Source organism: Microtus oregoni, unplaced genomic scaffold, assembly GCF_018167655.1.
Source record: "Microtus oregoni isolate MIOR12 unplaced genomic scaffold, Mior012 000043F_ref0000047, whole genome shotgun sequence".
In the NCBI taxonomy this organism is placed as follows: Eukaryota; Metazoa; Chordata; class Mammalia; order Rodentia; family Cricetidae; genus Microtus; species Microtus oregoni.
Genome location: NW_024543210.1, coordinates 365,701 through 386,417, shown reverse-complemented (window position 1 = coordinate 386,417; position 20,717 = coordinate 365,701). Strand labels below are relative to the sequence as shown.

The 20,717-nt window shown below is 56.0% G+C and overlaps 1 protein-coding gene across 1 annotated transcript in view; it reads right to left on the bottom strand.

Moving 5' to 3' along the window:
* Nucleotides 1-959: 959 nt before the first annotated feature.
* The window catches only part of Ahnak2 (AHNAK nucleoprotein 2), a 43,819-nt gene continuing 24,061 nt past the window's right edge, over nt 960-20,717 (bottom strand). Inside the window, exons 16-24 of the mRNA XM_041633091.1 lie at nt 19,176-20,276; nt 17,977-18,419; nt 15,003-17,202; nt 14,220-14,498; nt 11,151-13,994; nt 8,520-10,886; nt 7,215-7,745; nt 4,514-6,398; nt 960-4,201 (exon numbers count right to left, since the gene is read on the bottom strand). Of these exons, the coding sequence (XP_041489025.1) occupies nt 1,710-4,201; nt 4,514-6,398; nt 7,215-7,745; nt 8,520-10,886; nt 11,151-13,994; nt 14,220-14,498; nt 15,003-17,202; nt 17,977-18,419; nt 19,176-20,276 (14,142 nt within the window). The 3' untranslated portion in view covers nt 960-1,709. The remainder of the gene's footprint in view (nt 4,202-4,513; nt 6,399-7,214; nt 7,746-8,519; nt 10,887-11,150; nt 13,995-14,219; nt 14,499-15,002; nt 17,203-17,976; nt 18,420-19,175; nt 20,277-20,717) is intronic.

The following is a 20,717-nucleotide window of genomic DNA, read 5'->3' as shown; positions in this document are numbered from 1 at the left end:
GCCATGGCTGGCAGCTCACATCCCACCATGCTCCAGGTCCCCCTGAGGAGAGCTGCATCTCACTCAGGCTGCCCAGCTCTGCCCTCCAAGAGGGCACATGTAGGTTTGCTCTTTGGGCCCTGCAAGGCTCTCAAACGGGTTTCAGGAGAGATCCTGGTTCATGCGGTCCTGCTGGCTCAGTCAGGAAGGTTCTGCTTCACTCACTGCTGTCAGTGCCAGACTCCATGGTCTGTTCTAAAAGAGACTCAGTCTGGGGAGCTTAGGAGACTCTGGGGGTATGGAGTCATGACATGGCCCTGCTCCGTGGCGCCCAGTTCCTAGCACTCGCACCTTTATGTGTTCTAACCTCGAGTGTCTCTCAAAGAGCACACAAGGAGATGCTGCCACCTCAGCTGAGTGACATGAGAGTGTACCATCATCTGGCTGGGAGTCTGTCCCTTGCTGGCTAGGCGGGTGAGTACCCAGTGGCCTCCAGGCAACAAGAAGCCGAGGCCTGTTGTGCTCACCCAACTCCCAGGCAACGGACAAAGCCAGCAATCTTGGCAACTTCAGTGGCTCCTATCCTATCTGGAGAGGAGACACGGCCCCTGCTTACATCTGATGGCATCCCCGTGGAACTGTGAGCAGAGGACCCACCTAAGACAGGCAGGACACGTGACCCTTAGAAGCTAGGAATCATAATTATGTACTAGGCAGACACTTTCTATAGTGTCATCAGCACACACCAAGTCTGGCTGCTGTTTGTAAGACAGGCCAGAGGGAAGCTAGGTGCCCCGGGCAAGGATGACCAGCTGAGCAACTTTTCAGAATCTCTGTCTCCTCAGCCACTCTACGATGAATCTCAGCTCTGGTTGCTTGAGTTACGTAGTAGAGATGAAGTCTGCCGTGCGCAGAAGGAAAGCAAGGACAAGTGAGGACCCCAGGACAAAAGACAGCGGCAAGCTTGACCAATAGGTGCATCGTTTCCTTTATTGCCCAGTAGGAGGGGACTGAAGGGGATGGTCTGTCCGGTCTACAATCAGTACCATGAGGTGCTCAGGAGCCAGAGCAAAGAACTCGTACACACCGGGGGAATTAGTTGACACCAGTGGGCAGGTAGACAAATAAACACAACCAAGGTTTGATGGCAACCCCGTGTCTGTGCCCTATCACTGAGCGCAGTCTGCCACCGGCCAGACCTTTCTGCCACACATACTCCTCATCACAGTCAATGTCTCAAAGCAAAACAGTCAGCAAAGGAGGAAGTTCACGAACAAGAAGGTATGGGGGTTTCCCGGGGCACCCCATATTCTGCCTGACAGGAAAAGAGAACTCACCAGGAAACGGCAACGATGGGGCAGAGATTACACCAAAAGCTGCTTCTGCCCACAGATATGGGAACTCCAGGGGCAATGTTGCTTTCCTGGCACTGGGTGGCTTCTTGGGACTTACCCCACAAAAGCCAACAGAGTTCTCCAGCAGTAACGCACAGAGCTAGACAATTTTGCAGCCTTCGTTGCTTCCAAAGCTTGGAAGAAACTAGCATAATTTTTATTTCTGTGTGGATGACTGTGTTATGTGACACAGACGCGCTATTCATCTGTGCTTTGGTTTCAAGTCCGCGGACCAAGGTGTAAAGGTGCATTCTAGGGTAGGCTGCTTTCACAGAGCCCAGGCCCAATGCTCAGCTTGCTTTGTTTATCTCTTCCACCGACTCTGACCTCCGGCCCTCATTTGGCCACAGGCCTAGGTGTAGATTTGTCACCGGTATCTCTAGCCTGTTCCAACAGTACTAGTTCTGTTCTGGCAGAGGATGCCACCATTGCTTTGGAACCAGGCCTGGCACTGGTCACCTCTGGCTCAGGTTCCTCCTCGGGAGAGAAGCTTTCTCGGGCATCAAAAAAGGTGAGGGTTTCTTCCTGGGGCTTCTGCTCCACCTGAACGTCCCCACCTTCGGCGCTTCTGATCTTCGTAGGTGAAGAGGAGAATCCCAGCTTAGGGAAGCGGAACCAGCCCGCCTTCTCCTGTTTCCTGGGCAGTTCAGGGTCCAGTCGAGCAGCAGGCTGCACGTGGACAGGGGCAGGTCTCTGGGCAGCATCTCCGGAATCAGCAGCTGTCTCTTCCACAGAGGAGAACCCAATGCTTGGCAGCCAGGACCACAACAGGCTGGCCTTCTTTCCTTCTGGCTTCTGTTTTGTAGCCATCTCAGGGGTCTTTACCTCTCGGCTGTCCTCAGGAAATTCGAGAATCTCTGCCTGCTCCTCATCAGAGGTGCTGTCTGTGAGCTGGGGCCCAGGAGGCACGCCAGCACTGCAGGAGATCATCTCAAAGGGCTCGCTAGTATCAGGTGGGAAATCAGCAGGAATGAAGTGTCTCCCTGCAGCAGCTCGGGGAGCTCCACCCACCGAGTCCTCCTGCACCTGGCAGTCGGGAGCTCCTGTTTGCACGCTAGCCTGCACAGAGGGCTCTGGGATTTTCACTTTCAGCAAAGAAAACCCGTAAGAAGGAGTTTGAATTGTAGACACAGGAATCTCTGATTCCCGCACAATCTGAGTAGAAAAGGCTTCGCATGCTGAGGAGTCAGAACCCTCTCGTTCCGTCCTGCTGCAAAAAGCGACTTCTTGACTCTCACCTTGAGAGCCCTGAATGTGCACTCTGACCTTAGAAATAGGGAATGGTTCCACGGATTGCTCAAGGCTTACTGGTGGCCCTCTAGGATCCTCAGCGTCTGTCTTTAGAATGCTGGCTTCCCAGAGCTCAGGACCATCTTTATGCATGGCACTGTCAATGCTGGCCTCTGCACATTGCACCTCCCTCACCACAGGGAAGAATACATCAGCCTCAGAGCTGGAGGCATGGAAGGAGAACTTGGGTACCTTTAATTTGGGGAATGTTACAGTCAACACAGAATCCTCCCAGAGCTGACTCGTGCTCACCACGGAGACGTGGGATGGCATATCAGTGATGGAAGCCTTCAACCTCAGAGGTCCTTGGGGCTGAGAAGGCCAGGTTCCTGCTCCAGCTGCCACCTCAGCAAGAATGTTTCCTCCTGACCCAGGATGCTGTTGCTTGCCTGTTCCTTCTGGAGGAAGCTGGAGTCCTGAGACGCTCACACTAGAAGAGTTTTTGCCTGGATGGGTCCCTAACTCATGGGTGGACAGATGTGTCTGGGACATCCCCACAGTGGAGCCATGCATCCTAACACCTGTTCCATGAAGATCACGTTTTACAACATCTGCATACGTAGGGCTTTTTGGGGTTTCCACACTGATCCCTTCCTCTGGGGACCCCAGGGAGACATGTACCTCTAATTTTGACTCAGGCTCATTGGCAGCTGCTACTTCTGTCTCTAAGGCTATGCCAGCGTCTGGAGTCTGAGTAGCTTCCTGTTCTCCAGCCCCATCTCGCTCCTTGGATGAGGAGTGCCTGAAACCACGAACTCGGAACTTGGGCATTTTGAAGTGGCGCTCATGTGAATACTTTGTTGTCTCTTTTGCTGTGGGATCCATCTCAGGGCTTTCCATGGTGGGGGCGCTATGTCTTTGTCTACAGGATGGCTGCAGGTCTCCTGTCACAGATGCTGTCAGTTCCCCAAAGGGCTGACTTGCAGACACACCCACAAACATATGACTCTGGCTGTCACCTCTGATATCCAAGGCATCTTCGAGAAGCCCAAGATCAGTTTTGCACCCAGTCACTTCTGCAGGCATGGAGGGGGATCTGATGCTGGGTGCTGTAGCGACATCTTTTGATCTAGTGCCCCTAACATGGGTATCACTGAGAGTGGTTTCTATGACTACCAAGTTACCTCCAGCTGTAGTACCAGTAAGTGATGGCTTCACTTCTCCCTCCGGAGTGCCAGCTCGCCCCTTAGAACCTTTTATCTTGGGCAGTGCAAGTCGTGGCATGGAAAAGCTCAGCTTCCGGCTTCTTCCCTTCTCTGCTTCCTTCTCGATAGATACATGCTGGTGCAATTCACAAGTCCCAATTTGAGGGTCCATTTCAACTACAGAAACATCAGGACTATGGATGGGATCCACCTGTGGGGACTCAGAATTACCTGCAGACTCTGCTTTCTTTTTTGGAGACAAAGTAAATGGACGGAGCTTGAAGTGTGGCAATTTGAAGGAACTTCCCTCTCCTTCCCGATCAGATCCATCAAGTGGGGGAGTATTTGCAGACTCAATTGAGGATTCACCCGAAACATGGGAAACAGGCAGCTCTGCAGATAAAACAGGAGAAACAGAGGATTCAGACATTGTTGTGAGACTCACAGAGGTCCTTACTACATGCTCAGACAAAGGTGGGGCACATTCAAATGATGACAGTAGAACAGAAATTACAAATTTTGGTTTATGAAACTTAGGAAACAATATGCAGACATTGCAAGAAGAAACAGCAGGAAGAGCAGAGCTCTGAGAAGAGTCAAAGGAGCTCGAAAAAAAGCCAGCAGGTGAGTGCAGAAAGTGTACACTCTCAAAAGGACATGACTGGGAAAGATGGTGAGTACCACTATAGAAACTTCCCACTTTACCTTCGACCATACTAACAACCACAGAGGAAGGCTGAGTCTGGAGGTCAGCCTGCACACCAGAGAGGAACAGCTCCACGTCGGGTCCGCACACCACTTCACTGGGGATTTTAATGCCATCTGTGGGGCCCGTCAGGTCCAGCTTGCTTATCTTGAGGCTAGATATCTCCACCGAGGGAAGGTTAAACTTCATGCTGGCTCCAGGTGGCTCCTGTGTAGCCTGATTTCCATCGGCCAGCTGAGCATCTTCAATCTTCACATCTACATGGCAATCCATGCCCTCCAGCTTGGAGGACGGCAGATGAATGTTGAGGCTTGGAGACTTAAGTTCACCCTGCATGGAAGGCAGGGACACCTCTGCCTCCATCTTGGGAGCTGCCACCTCCATAGTGGCTTCCATGCTGGGTTTGCCTGTTGCGGAAACGCCAAAAGAGGGCATCTTGAACTTGGGCATCTTGAACTTGCTGTCTTTGACGGCCATGTCCTTATCGACCATGGCCTGGTCCCCATCAAGTTTGACACCTGGAGCCTGGACATGAACCTCCACGCTGGGCAGGGACACCTCTAAATCCTGCATTTTCACATCGCTTTTGGGGCTTTTCACCTCCACCGTGGGGCCCTTTGCGTCCACTGTGGGGCCCTTCTGCTCCACTTTGGGGTCCTTGAAGTCCACATGGGGTCCCTTCAGGTCCACCTTGGGCATCTTGAAGCTGGGCATCTTGAACTTGCTGTCTTTGGTGGCCTCATGCGATACAGCATGGGGAAGACCCTCCTGTAGCTTGGCACCTAGGGCCTGGATGTCTACCTTCACGCCAGGCAAGGACACCTCCATGTCAGGCCCACTAATCTCAGCTTTGGGGCTTTTCACGTCCACTGTGGGGCCCTTTTCATCCGCTGTGGGGTCCTTCACGTCCACTGTGGGGCCCTTTTTGTCCACCTTGGGCATCTTGAAGCTGGGCATCTGTATTTTGGGCAGGTGGCCCTTCAGGCTGGCTCCGTCAGCATCCTGTGCGATCTGTTCTCCCTCAGGCAGCTGCACGTCTGCTATCTTCACATCTGCCTGGCCTGCCTTGACCTCCAGCTTGGAGGACGGCAGATGAATGCTGAGGTCTGGAGTCTTAAGTTCACCCTGCATGGAGAGCGGGGACCCCTCTGCTTCCATCTTGGGAGCTGCCACCTCCATAGTGGCTGCCATGCTGGGTTTGCCAGTTGTGGACACGCCGAAGGAGGGCATCTTAAACTTGGGCATCTTGAACTTGCTGTCTTTGGTGGCCTCATGCGTTACAGCATGGGGAAGATCCTCCTGTAGCTTGGCACCTTGGGCCTGGACGTCTACCTTCACGCCAGGCAAGGACACCTCCATGTCAGGCCCACTAATCTCAGCTTTGGGGCTTTTCACGTCCACCGTGGGGCCCTTTGCGTCCACTGTGGGGCCCTTCACGTCCACTGTGGGGCCCTTCACGTACACTGTGGGGCCCTTCAGGTCGACCTTAGGCATCTTGAAGCTGGGCATCTGCAAATTGGGCAGGTGGCCCTTCAGGATGGCTCCGTCAGCATCCTGTGCGGTCGTCTCTCCTTCAGGCAGCTGGACTTCTGCCACCTTCACATCTACCTGGCCAGCTTTGACCTCCAGGTTAGAGGACGGCAGATGAATGTTGAGGCTTGGAGACTTAAGTTCACCCTGCATGGAAGGCCGGGACACCTCTGCCTCCATCTTGGGAGCTGCCACCTCCATAGTGGCTTCCATGCTGGGTTTGCCTGTTGCGGAAACGCCAAAAGAGGGCATCTTGAACTTGGGCATCTTGAACTTGCTGTCTTTGACGGCCATGTCCTTATCGACCATGGCCTGGTCCCCATCCAGTTTGACACCTGGAGCCTGGACATGAACCTCCACGGTGGGCAGGAACACCTCTAAATCCTGCATTTTCACATCGCTTTTGGGGCTTTTCACCTCCACCGTGGGGCCCTTTGCGTCCACTGTGGGGCCCTTCTGCTCCACTTTGGGGTCCTTGAAGTCCACATGGGGTCCCTTCAGGTCCACCTTGGGCATCTTGAAGCTGGGCATCTTGAACTTGCTGTCTTTGGTGGCCACATCCTTTTCAGAATGGGGCAGGTCCTTCTGTAGCTCGGCACCTAGGGCCTGGACTTCTACCTTCACGCCAGGCAAGGACACCTCCATGTCAGGCCCACTAATCTCAGCTTTGGGGCTTTTCACGTCCACTGTGGGGCCCTTTTCATCCGCTGTGGGGTCCTTCACGTCCACTGTGGGACCCTTTTTGTCCACCTTGGGCATCTTGAAGCTGGGCATCTGTATTTTGGGCAGGTGGCCCTTCAGGCTGGCTCCGTCAGCATCCTGTGCGATCTGTTCTCCCTCAGGCAGCTGCACGTCTGCTATCTTCACATCTGCCTGGCCTGCCTTGACCTCCAGCTTGGAGGACGGCAGATGAATGCTGAGGTCTGGAGTCTTAAGTTCACCCTGCATGGAGAGCGGGGACCCCTCTGCTTCCATCTTGGGAGCTGCCACCTCCATAGTGGCTGCCATGCTGGGTTTGCCAGTTGTGGACACGCCGAAGGAGGGCATCTTAAACTTGGGCATCTTGAACTTGCTGTCTTTGGTGGCCTCATGCGTTACAGCATGGGGAAGATCCTCCTGTAGCTTGGCACCTTGGGCCTGGACGTCTACCTTCACGCCAGGCAAGGACACCTCCATGTCAGGCCCACTAATCTCAGCTTTGGGGCTTTTCACGTCCACCGTGGGGCCCTTCGCGTCCACTGTGGGGCCCTTCACGTCCACTGTGGGGCCCTTCAGGTCCATCTTGGGCATCTTGAAGCTGGGCATCTGCAAATTGGGCAGGTGGCCCTTCAGGATGGCTCCGTCAGCATCCTGTGCGGTCGTCTCTCCTTCAGGCAGCTGGACTTCTGCCACCTTCACATCTACCTGGCCAGCTTTGACCTCCAGGTTAGAGGACGGCAGATGAATGTTGAGGCTTGGAGACTTAAGTTCACCCTGCATGGAAGGCAGGGACACCTCTGCCTCCATCTTGGGAGCTGCCACCTCCATAGTGGCTTCCATGCTGGGTTTGCCTGTTGCGGAAACGCCAAAAGAGGGCATCTTGAACTTGGGCATCTTGAACTTGCTGTCTTTGACGGCCATGTCCTTATCGACCATGGCCTGGTCCCCATCCAGTTTGACACCTGGAGCCTGGACATGAACCTCCACGCTGGGCAGGGACACCTCTAAATCCTGCATTTTCACATCGCTTTGGGGGCTTTTCACCTCCACCGTGGGGCCCTTTGCGTCCACTGTGGGGCCCTTCTGCTCCACTTTGGGGTCCTTGAAGTCCACATGGGGTCCCTTCAGGTCCACCTTGGGCATCTTGAAGCTGGGCATCTTGAACTTGCTGTCTTTGGTGGCCTCATGCGTTACAGCATGGGGAAGATCCTCCTGTAGCTTGGCACCTAGGGCCTGGATGTCTACCTTCACGGCAGGCAAGGACACCTGCATGTCAGGCCCACTAATCTCATCTTTGGGGCTTTTCACGTCCACTGTGGGGCCCTTTTCATCCGCTGTGGGGTCCTTCACGTCCACTGTGGGGCCCTTTTTGTCCACCTTGGGCATCTTGAAGCTGGGCATCTGTATTTTGGGCAGGTGGCCCTTCAGGCTGGCTCCGTCAGCATCCTGTGCGATCTGTTCTCCCTCAGGCAGCTGCACGTCTGCTATCTTCACATCTGCCTGGCCTGCCTTGACCTCCAGCTTGGAGGACGGCAGATGAATGCTGAGGTCTGGAGTCTTAAGTTCACCCTGCATGGAGAGCGGGGACCCCTCTGCTTCCATCTTGGGAGCTGCCACCTCCATAGTGGCTGCCATGCTGGGTTTGCCAGTTGTGGACACGCCGAAGGAGGGCATCTTAAACTTGGGCATCTTGAACTTGCTGTCTTTGGTGGCCTCATGCGTTACAGCATGGGGAAGATCCTCCTGTAGCTTGGCACCTTGGGCCTGGACGTCTACCTTCACGCCAGGCAAGGACACCTCCATGTCAGGCCCACTAATCTCAGCTTTGGGGCTTTTCACGTCCACCGTGGGGCCCTTCAGGTCCACCTTGGGCATCTTGAAGCTGGGCATCTGCAAATTGGGCAGGTGGCCCTTCAGGATGGCTCCGTCAGCATCCTGTGCGGTCGTCTCTCCTTCAGGCAGCTGGACTTCTGCCACCTTCACATCTACCTGGCCCGCTTTGACCTCCAGGTTAGAGGACGGCAGATGAATGTTGAGGCTTGGAGATTTAAGTTCACCCTGCATGGAAGGCAGGGACACCTCTGCCTCCATCTTGGGAGCTGCCACCTCCATAGTGGCTTCCATGCTGGGTTTGCCTGTTGCGGAAACGCCAAAAGAGGGCATCTTGAACTTGGGCATCTTGAACTTGCTGTCTTTGACGGCCATGTCCTTATCGACCATGGCCTGGTCCCCATCCAGTTTGACACCTGGAGCCTGGACATGAACCTCCACGCTGGGCAGGGACACCTCTAAATCCTGCATTTTCACATCGCTTTTGGGGCTTTTCACCTCCACCGTGGGGCCCTTTGCGTCCACTGTGGGGCCCTTCTGCTCCACTTTGGGGTCCTTGAAGTCCACATGGGGTCCCTTCAGGTCCACCTTGGGCATCTTGAAGCTGGGCATCTTGAACTTGCTGTCTTTGGTGGCCACATCCTTTTCAGAATGGGGCAGGTCCTTCTGTAGCTTGGCACCTAGGGCCTGGACGTCTACCTTCACGCCAGGCAAGGACACCTCCATGTCAGGCCCACTAATCTCAGCTTTGGGGCTTTTCACGTCCACTGTGGGGCCCTTTTCATCCGCTGTGGGGTCCTTCACGTCCACTGTGGGGCCCTTTTTGTCCACCTTGGGCATCTTGAAGCTGGGCATCTGTATTTTGGGCAGGTGGCCCTTCAGGCTGGCTCCGTCAGCATCCTGTGCGATCTGTTCTCCCTCAGGCAGCTGCACGTCTGCTATCTTCACATCAGCCTGGCCTGCCTTGACCTCCAGCTTGGAGGACGGCAGATGAATGCTGAGGTCTGGAGTCTTAAGTTCACCCTGCATGGAGAGCGGGGACCCCTCTGCTTCCATCTTGGGAGCTGCCACCTCCATAGTGGCTGCCATGCTGGGTTTGCCAGTTGTGGACACGCCGAAGGAGGGCATCTTAAACTTGGGCATCTTGAACTTGCTGTCTTTGGTGGCCTCATGCGTTACAGCATGGGGAAGATCCTCCTGTAGCTTGGCACCTTGGGCCTGGACGTCTACCTTCACGCCAGGCAAGGACACCTCCATGTCAGGCACACTAATCTCAGCTTTGGGGCTTTTCATGTCCACCGTGGGGCCCTTCGCGTCCACTGTGGGGCCCTTCACGTCCACTGTGGGGCCCTTCAGGTCCATCTTGGGCATCTTGAAGCTGGGCATCTGCAAATTGGGCAGGTGGCCCTTCAGGATGGCTCCGTCAGCATCCTGTGCGATCTGTTCTCCCTCAGGCAGCTGCACGTCTGCTATCTTCACATCTGCCTGGCCTGCCTTGACCTCCAGCTTGGAGGACGGCAGATGAATGCTGAGGTCTGGAGTCTTAAGTTCACCCTGCATGGAGAGCGGGGACCCCTCTGCTTCCATCTTGGGAGCTGCCACCTCCATAGTGGCTGCCATGCTGGGTTTGCCAGTTGTGGACACGCCGAAGGAGGGCATCTTAAACTTGGGCATCTTGAACTTGCTGTCTTTGGTGGCCTCATGCGTTACAGCATGGGGAAGATCCTCCTGTAGCTTGGCACCTTGGGCCTGGACATCTACCTTCACGCCAGGCAAGGACACCTCCATGTCAGGCCCACTAATCTCAGCTTTGGGGCTTTTCACGTCCACGGTGGGGCCCTTCGCGTCCACTGTGGGGCCCTTCACGTCCACTGTGGGGCCCTTCAGGTCCATCTTGGGCATCTTGAAGCTGGGCATCTGCAAATTGGGCAGGTGGCCCTTCAGGATGGCTCCGTCAGCATCCTGTGCGGTCGTCTCTCCTTCAGGCAGCTGGACTTCTGCCACCTTCACATCTACCTGGCCAGCTTTGACCTCCAGGTTAGAGGACGGCAGATGAATGTTGAGGCTTGGAGACTTAAGTTCACCCTGCATGGAAGGCAGGGACACCTCTGCCTCCATCTTGGGAGCTGCCACCTCCATAGTGGCTTCCATGCTGGGTTTGCCTGTTGCGGAAACGCCAAAAGAGGGCATCTTGAACTTGGGCATCTTGAACTTGCTGTCTTTGACGGCCATGTCCTTATCGACCATGGCCTGGTCCCCATCCAGTTTGACACCTGGAGCCTGGACATGAACCTCCACGCTGGGCAGGGACACCTCTAAATCCTGCATTTTCACATCGCTTTTGGGGCTTTTCACCTCCACCGTGGGGCCCTTTGCGTCCACTGTGGGGCCCTTCTGCTCCACTTTGGGGTCCTTCAAGTCCACATGGGGTCCCTTCAGGTCCACCTTGGGCATCTTGAAGCTGGGCATCTTGAACTTGCTGTCTTTGGTGGCCTCATGCGTTACAGCATGGGGAAGATCCTCCTGTAGCTTGGCACCTAGGGCCTGGATGTCTACCTTCACGCCAGGCAAGGACACCTGCATGTCAGGCCCACTAATCTCATCTTTGGGGCTTTTCACGTCCACTGTGGGGCCCTTTTCATCCGCTGTGGGGTCCTTCACGTCCACTGTGGGGCCCTTTTTGTCCACCTTGGGCATCTTGAAGCTGGGCATCTGTATTTTGGGCAGGTGGCCCTTCAGGCTGGCTCCGTCAGCATCCTGTGCGATCTGTTCTCCCTCAGGCAGCTGCACGTCTGCTATCTTCACATCTGCCTGGCCTGCCTTGACCTCCAGCTTGGAGGACGGCAGATGAATGCTGAGGTCTGGAGTCTTAAGTTCACCCTGCATGGAGAGCGGGGACCCCTCTGCTTCCATCTTGGGAGCTGCCACCTCCATAGTGGCTGCCATGCTGGGTTTGCCAGTTGTGGACACGCCGAAGGAGGGCATCTTAAACTTGGGCATCTTGAACTTGCTGTCTTTGGTGGCCTCATGCGTTACAGCATGGGGAAGATCCTCCTGTAGCTTGGCACCTTGGGCCTGGACGTCTACCTTCACGCCAGGCAAGGACACCGCCATGTCAGGCCCACTAATCTCAGCTTTGGGGCTTTTCACGTCCACCGTGGGGCCCTTCAGGTCCACCTTGGGCATCTTGAAGCTGGGCATCTGCAAATTGGGCAGGTGGCCCTTCAGGATGGCTCCGTCAGCATCCTGTGCGGTCGTCTCTCCTTCAGGCAGCTGGACTTCTGCCACCTTCACATCTACCTGGCCCGCTTTGACCTCCAGGTTAGAGGACGGCAGATGAATGTTGAGGCTTGGAGATTTAAGTTCACCCTGCATGGAAGGCAGGGACACCTCTGCCTCCATCTTGGGAGCTGCCACCTCCATAGTGGCTTCCATGCTGGGTTTGCCTGTTGCGGAAACGCCAAAAGAGGGCATCTTGAACTTGGGCATCTTGAACTTGCTGTCTTTGACGGCCATGTCCTTATCGACCATGGCCTGGTCCCCATCCAGTTTGACACCTGGAGCCTGGACATGAACCTCCACGCTGGGCAGGGACACCTCTAAATCCTGCATTTTCACATCGCTTTTGGGGCTTTTCACCTCCACCGTGGGGCCCTTTGCGTCCACTGTGGGGCCCTTCTGCTCCACTTTGGGGTCCTTGAAGTCCACATGGGGTCCCTTCAGGTCCACCTTGGGCATCTTGAAGCTGGGCATCTTGAACTTGCTGTCTTTGGTGGCCACATCCTTTTCAGAATGGGGCAGGTCCTTCTGTAGCTTGGCACCTAGGGCCTGGACGTCTACCTTCACGCCAGGCAAGGACACCTCCATGTCAGGCCCACTAATCTCAGCTTTGGGGCTTTTCACGTCCACTGTGGGGCCCTTTTCATCCGCTGTGGGGTCCTTCACGTCCACTGTGGGGCCCTTTTTGTCCACCTTGGGCATCTTGAAGCTGGGCATCTGTATTTTGGGCAGGTGGCCCTTCAGGCTGGCTCCGTCAGCATCCTGTGCGATCTGTTCTCCCTCAGGCAGCTGCACGTCTGCTATCTTCACATCAGCCTGGCCTGCCTTGACCTCCAGCTTGGAGGACGGCAGATGAATGCTGAGGTCTGGAGTCTTAAGTTCACCCTGCATGGAGAGCGGGGACCCCTCTGCTTCCATCTTGGGAGCTGCCACCTCCATAGTGGCTGCCATGCTGGGTTTGCCAGTTGTGGACACGCCGAAGGAGGGCATCTTAAACTTGGGCATCTTGAACTTGCTGTCTTTGGTGGCCTCATGCGTTACAGCATGGGGAAGATCCTCCTGTAGCTTGGCACCTTGGGCCTGGACGTCTACCTTCACGCCAGGCAAGGACACCTCCATGTCAGGCACACTAATCTCAGCTTTGGGGCTTTTCATGTCCACCGTGGGGCCCTTCGCGTCCACTGTGGGGCCCTTCACGTCCACTGTGGGGCCCTTCAGGTCCATCTTGGGCATCTTGAAGCTGGGCATCTGCAAATTGGGCAGGTGGCCCTTCAGGATGGCTCCGTCAGCATCCTGTGCGATCTGTTCTCCCTCAGGCAGCTGCACGTCTGCTATCTTCACATCTGCCTGGCCTGCCTTGACCTCCAGCTTGGAGGACGGCAGATGAATGCTGAGGTCTGGAGTCTTAAGTTCACCCTGCATGGAGAGCGGGGACCCCTCTGCTTCCATCTTGGGAGCTGCCACCTCCATAGTGGCTGCCATGCTGGGTTTGCCAGTTGTGGACACGCCGAAGGAGGGCATCTTAAACTTGGGCATCTTGAACTTGCTGTCTTTGGTGGCCTCATGCGTTACAGCATGGGGAAGATCCTCCTGTAGCTTGGCACCTTGGGCCTGGACATCTACCTTCACGCCAGGCAAGGACACCTCCATGTCAGGCCCACTAATCTCAGCTTTGGGGCTTTTCACGTCCACGGTGGGGCCCTTCGCGTCCACTGTGGGGCCCTTCACGTCCACTGTGGGGCCCTTCAGGTCCATCTTGGGCATCTTGAAGCTGGGCATCTGCAAATTGGGCAGGTGGCCCTTCAGGATGGCTCCGTCAGCATCCTGTGCGGTCGTCTCTCCTTCAGGCAGCTGGACTTCTGCCACCTTCACATCTACCTGGCCAGCTTTGACCTCCAGGTTAGAGGACGGCAGATGAATGTTGAGGCTTGGAGACTTAAGTTCACCCTGCATGGAAGGCAGGGACACCTCTGCCTCCATCTTGGGAGCTGCCACCTCCATAGTGGCTTCCATGCTGGGTTTGCCTGTTGCGGAAACGCCAAAAGAGGGCATCTTGAACTTGGGCATCTTGAACTTGCTGTCTTTGACGGCCATGTCCTTATCGACCATGGCCTGGTCCCCATCCAGTTTGACACCTGGAGCCTGGACATGAACCTCCACGCTGGGCAGGGAAACCTCTAAATCCTGCATTTTCACATCGCTTTGGGGGCTTTTCACCTCCACCGTGGGGCCCTTTGCGTCCACTGTGGGGCCCTTCTGCTCCACTTTGGGGTCCTTGAAGTCCACATGGGGTCCCTTCAGGTCCACCTTGGGCATCTTGAAGCTGGGCATCTTGAACTTGCTGTCTTTGGTGGCCTCATGCGTTACAGCATGGGGAAGATCCTCCTGTAGCTTGGCACCTAGGGCCTGGATGTCTACCTTCACGCCAGGCAAGGACACCTGCATGTCAGGCCCACTAATCTCATCTTTGGGGCTTTTCACGTCCACTGTGGGGCCCTTTTCATCCGCTGTGGGGTCCTTCACGTCCACTGTGGGGCCCTTTTTGTCCACCTTGGGCATCTTGAAGCTGGGCATCTGTATTTTGGGCAGGTGGCCCTTCAGGCTGGCTCCGTCAGCATCCTGTGCGATCTGTTCTCCCTCAGGCAGCTGCACGTCTGCTATCTTCACATCTGCCTGGCCTGCCTTGACCTCCAGCTTGGAGGACGGCAGATGAATGCTGAGGTCTGGAGTCTTAAGTTCACCCTGCATGGAGAGCGGGGACCCCTCTGCTTCCATCTTGGGAGCTGCCACCTCCATAGTGGCTGCCATGCTGGGTTTGCCAGTTGTGGACACGCCGAAGGAGGGCATCTTAAACTTGGGCATCTTGAACTTGCTGTCTTTGGTGGCCTCATGCGTTACAGCATGGGGAAGATCCTCCTGTAGCTTGGCACCTTGGGCCTGGACGTCTACCTTCACGCCAGGCAAGGACACCGCCATGTCAGGCCCACTAATCTCAGCTTTGGGGCTTTTCACGTCCACCGTGGGGCCCTTCAGGTCCACCTTGGGCATCTTGAAGCTGGGCATCTGCAAATTGGGCAGGTGGCCCTTCAGGATGGCTCCGTCAGCATCCTGTGTGGTCGTCTCTCCTTCAGGCAGCTGGACTTCTGCCACCTTCACATCTACCTGGCCCGCTTTGACCTCCAGGTTAGAGGACGGCAGATGAATGTTGAGGCTTGGAGATTTAAGTTCACCCTGCATGGAAGGCAGGGACACCTCTGCCTCCATCTTGGGAGCTGCCACCTCCATAGTGGCTTCCATGCTGGGTTTGCCTGTTGCGGAAACGCCAAAAGAGGGCATCTTGAACTTGGGCATCTTGAACTTGCTGTCTTTGACGGCCATGTCCTTATCGACCATGGCCTGGTCCCCATCCAGTTTGACACCTGGAGCCTGGACATGAACCTCCACGCTGGGCAGGGACACCTCTAAATCCTGCATTTTCACATCGCTTTTGGGGCTTTTCACCTCCACCGTGGGGCCCTTTGCGTCCACTGTGGGGCCCTTCTGCTCCACTTTGGGGTCCTTGAAGTCCACATGGGGTCCCTTCAGGTCCACCTTGGGCATCTTGAAGCTGGGCATCTTGAACTTGCTGTCTTTGGTGGCCACATCCTTTTCAGAATGGGGCAGGTCCTTCTGTAGCTTGGCACCTAGGGCCTGGACGTCTACCTTCACGCCAGGCAAGGACACCTCCATGTCAGGCCCACTAATCTCAGCTTTGGGGCTTTTCACGTCCACTGTGGGGCCCTTTTCATCCGCTGTGGGGTCCTTCACGTCCACTGTGGGGCCCTTTTTGTCCACCTTGGGCATCTTGAAGCTGGGCATCTGTATTTTGGGCAGGTGGCCCTTCAGGCTGGCTCCGTCAGCATCCTGTGCGATCTGTTCTCCCTCAGGCAGCTGCACGTCTGCTATCTTCACATCAGCCTGGCCTGCCTTGACCTCCAGCTTGGAGGACGGCAGATGAATGCTGAGGTCTGGAGTCTTAAGTTCACCCTGCATGGAGAGCGGGGACCCCTCTGCTTCCATCTTGGGAGCTGCCACCTCCATAGTGGCTGCCATGCTGGGTTTGCCAGTTGTGGACACGCCGAAGGAGGGCATCTTAAACTTGGGCATCTTGAACTTGCTGTCTTTGGTGGCCTCATGCGTTACAGCATGGGGAAGATCCTCCTGTAGCTTGGCACCTTGGGCCTGGACGTCTACCTTCACGCCAGGCAAGGACACCTCCATGTCAGGCACACTAATCTCAGCTTTGGGGCTTTTCATGTCCACCGTGGGGCCCTTCGCGTCCACTGTGGGGCCCTTCACGTCCACTGTGGGGCCCTTCAGGTCCATCTTGGGCATCTTGAAGCTGGGCATCTGCAAATTGGGCAGGTGGCCCTTCAGGATGGCTCCGTCAGCATCCTGTGCGATCTGTTCTCCCTCAGGCAGCTGCACGTCTGCTATCTTCACATCTGCCTGGCCTGCCTTGACCTCCAGCTTGGAGGACGGCAGATGAATGCTGAGGTCTGGAGTCTTAAGTTCACCCTGCATGGAGAGCGGGGACCCCTCTGCTTCCATCTTGGGAGCTGCCACCTCCATAGTGGCTGCCATGCTGGGTTTGCCAGTTGTGGACACGCCGAAGGAGGGCATCTTAAACTTGGGCATCTTGAACTTGCTGTCTTTGGTGGCCTCATGCGTTACAGCATGGGGAAGATCCTCCTGTAGCTTGGCACCTTGGGCCTGGACATCTACCTTCACGCCAGGCAAGGACACCTCCATGTCAGGCCCACTAATCTCAGCTTTGGGGCTTTTCACGTCCACGGTGGGGCCCTTCGCGTCCACTGTGGGGCCCTTCACGTCCACTGTGGGGCCCTTCAGGTCCATCTTGGGCATCTTGAAGCTGGGCATCTGCAAATTGGGCAGGTGGCCCTTCAGGATGGCTCCGTCAGCATCCTGTGCGGTCGTCTCTCCTTCAGGCAGCTGGACTTCTGCCACCTTCACATCTACCTGGCCAGCTTTGACCTCCAGGTTAGAGGACGGCAGATGAATGTTGAGGCTTGGAGACTTAAGTTCACCCTGCATGGAAGGCAGGGACACCTCTGCCTCCATCTTGGGAGCTGCCACCTCCATAGTGGCTTCCATGCTGGGTTTGCCTGTTGCGGAAACGCCAAAAGAGGGCATCTTGAACTTGGGCATCTTGAACTTGCTGTCTTTGACGGCCATGTCCTTATCGACCATGGCCTGGTCCCCATCCAGTTTGACACCTGGAGCCTGGACATGAACCTCCACGCTGGGCAGGGAAACCTCTAAATCCTGCATTTTCACATCGCTTTGGGGGCTTTTCACCTCCACCGTGGGGCCCTTTGCGTCCACTGTGGGGCCCTTCTGCTCCACTTTGGGGTCCTTGAAGTCCACATGGGGTCCCTTCAGGTCCACCTTGGGCATCTTGAAGCTGGGCATCTTGAACTTGCTGTCTTTGGTGGCCTCATGCGTTACAGCATGGGGAAGATCCTCCTGTAGCTTGGCACCTAGGGCCTGGATGTCTACCTTCACGCCAGGCAAGGACACCTGCATGTCAGGCCCACTAATCTCATCTTTGGGGCTTTTCACGTCCACTGTGGGGCCCTTTTCATCCGCTGTGGGGTCCTTCACGTCCACTGTGGGGCCCTTTTTGTCCACCTTGGGCATCTTGAAGCTGGGCATCTGTATTTTGGGCAGGTGGCCCTTCAGGCTGGCTCCGTCAGCATCCTGTGCGATCTGTTCTCCCTCAGGCAGCTGCACGTCTGCTATCTTCACATCTGCCTGGCCTGCCTTGACCTCCAGCTTGGAGGACGGCAGATGAATGCTGAGGTCTGGAGTCTTAAGTTCACCCTGCATGGAGAGCGGGGACCCCTCTGCTTCCATCTTGGGAGCTGCCACCTCCATAGTGGCTGCCATGCTGGGTTTGCCAGTTGTGGACACGCCGAAGGAGGGCATCTTAAACTTGGGCATCTTGAACTTGCTGTCTTTGGTGGCCTCATGCGTTACAGCATGGGGAAGATCCTCCTGTAGCTTGGCACCTTGGGCCTGGACGTCTACCTTCACGCCAGGCAAGGACACCGCCATGTCAGGCCCACTAATCTCAGCTTTGGGGCTTTTCACGTCCACCGTGGGGCCCTTCAGGTCCACCTTGGGCATCTTGAAGCTGGGCATCTGCAAATTGGGCAGGTGGCCCTTCAGGATGGCTCCGTCAGCATCCTGTGTGGTCGTCTCTCCTTCAGGCAGCTGGACTTCTGCCACCTTCACATCTACCTGGCCCGCTTTGACCTCCAGGTTAGAGGACGGCAGATGAATGTTGAGGCTTGGAGATTTAAGTTCACCCTGCATGGAAGGCAGGGACACCTCTGCCTCCATCTTGGGAGCTGCCACCTCCATAGTGGCTTCCATGCTGGGTTTGCCTGTTGCGGAAACGCCAAAAGAGGGCATCTTGAACTTGGGCATCTTGAACTTGCTGTCTTTGACGGCCATGTCCTTATCGACCATGGCCTGGTCCCCATCCAGTTTGACACCTGGAGCCTGGACATGAACCTCCACGCTGGGCAGGGACACCTCTAAATCCTGCATTTTCACATCGCTTTTGGGGCTTTTCACCTCCACCGTGGGGCCCTTTGCGTCCACTGTGGGGCCCTTCTGCTCCACTTTGGGGTCCTTGAAGTCCACATGGGGTCCCTTCAGGTCCACCTTGGGCATCTTGAAGCTGGGCATCTTGAACTTGCTGTCTTTGGTGGCCACATCCTTTTCAGAATGGGGCAGGTCCTTCTGTAGCTTGGCACCTAGGGCCTGGACGTCTACCTTCACGCCAGGCAAGGACACCTCCATGTCAGGCCCACTAATCTCAGCTTTGGGGCTTTTCACGTCCACTGTGGGGCCATTTTCATCCGCTGTGGGGTCCTTCACGTCCACTGTGGGGCCCTTTTTGTCCACCTTGGGCATCTTGAAGCTGGGCATCTGTATTTTGGGCAGGTGGCCCTTCAGGCTGGCTCCGTCAGCATCCTGTGCGATCTGTTCTCCCTCAGGCAGCTGCACGTCTGCTATCTTCACATCAGCCTGGCCTGCCTTGACCTCCAGCTTGGAGGACGGCAGATGAATGCTGAGGTCTGGAGTCTTAAGTTCACCCTGCATGGAGAGCGGGGACCCCTCTGCTTCCATCTTGGGAGCTGCCACCTCCATAGTGGCTGCCATGCTGGGTTTGCCAGTTGTGGACACGCCGAAGGAGGGCATCTTAAACTTGGGCATCTTGAACTTGCTGTCTTTGGTGGCCTCATGCGTTACAGCATGGGGAAGATCCTCCTGTAGCTTGGCACCTTGGGCCTGGACGTCTACCTTCACGCCAGGCAAGGACACCTCCATGTCAGGCCCACTAATCTCAGCTTTGGGGCTTTTCATGTCCACCGTGGGGCCCTTCGCGTCCACTGTGGGGCCCTTCACGTCCACTGTGGGGCCCTTCAGGTCCATCTTGGGCATCTTGAAGCTGGGCATCTGCAAATTGGGCAGGTGGCCCTTCAGGATGGCTCCGTCAGCATCCTGTGCGATCTGTTCTCCCTCAGGCAGCTGCACGTCTGCTATCTTCACATCTGCCTGGCCTGCCTTGACCTCCAGCTTGGAGGACGGCAGATGAATGCTGAGGTCTGGAGTCTTAAGTTCACCCTGCATGGAGAGCGGGGACCCCTCTGCTTCCATCTTGGGAGCTGCCACCTCCATAGTGGCTGCCATGCTGGGTTTGCCAGTTGTGGACACGCCGAAGGAGGGCATCTTAAACTTGGGCATCTTGAACTTGCTGTCTTTGGTGGCCTCATGCGTTACAGCATGGGGAAGATCCTCCTGTAGCTTGGCACCTTGGGCCTGGACATCTACCTTCACGCCAGGCAAGGACACCTCCATGTCAGGCCCACTAATCTCAGCTTTGGGGCTTTTCACGTCCACGGTGGGGCCCTTCGCGTCCACTGTGGGGCCCTTCACGTCCACTGTGGGGCCCTTCAGGTCCATCTTGGGCATCTTGAAGCTGGGCATCTGCAAATTGGGCAGGTGGCCCTTCAGGATGGCTCCGTCAGCATCCTGTGCGGTCGTCTCTCCTTCAGGCAGCTGGACTTCTGCCACCTTCACATCTACCTGGCCAGCTTTGACCTCCAGGTTAGAGGACGGCAGATGAATGTTGAGGCTTGGAGACTTAAGTTCACCCTGCATGGAAGGCAGGGACACCTCTGCCTCCATCTTGGGAGCTGCCACCTCCATAGTGGCTTCCATGCTGGGTTTGCCTGTTGCGGAAACGCCAAAAGAGGGCATCTTGAACTTGGGCATCTTGAACTTGCTGTCTTTGACGGCCATGTCCTTATCGACCATGGCCTGGTCCCCATCCAGTTTGACACCTGGAGCCTGGACATGAACCTCCACGCTGGGCAGGGAAACCTCTAAATCCTGCATTTTCACATCGCTTTGGGGGCTTTTCACCTCCACCGTGGGGCCCTTTGCGTCCACTGTGGGGCCCTTCTGCTCCACTTTGGGGTCCTTGAAGTCCACATGGGGTCCCTTCAGGTCCACCTTGGGCATCTTGAAGCTGGGCATCTTGAACTTGCTGTCTTTGGTGGCCTCATGCGTTACAGCATGGGGAAGATCCTCCTGTAGCTTGGCACCTAGGGCCTGGATGTCTACCTTCACGCCAGGCAAGGACACCTGCATGTCAGGCCCACTAATCTCATCTTTGGGGCTTTTCACGTCCACTGTGGGGCCCTTTTCATCCGCTGTGGGGTCCTTCACGTCCACTGTGGGGCCCTTTTTGTCCACCTTGGGCATCTTGAAGCTGGGCATCTGTATTTT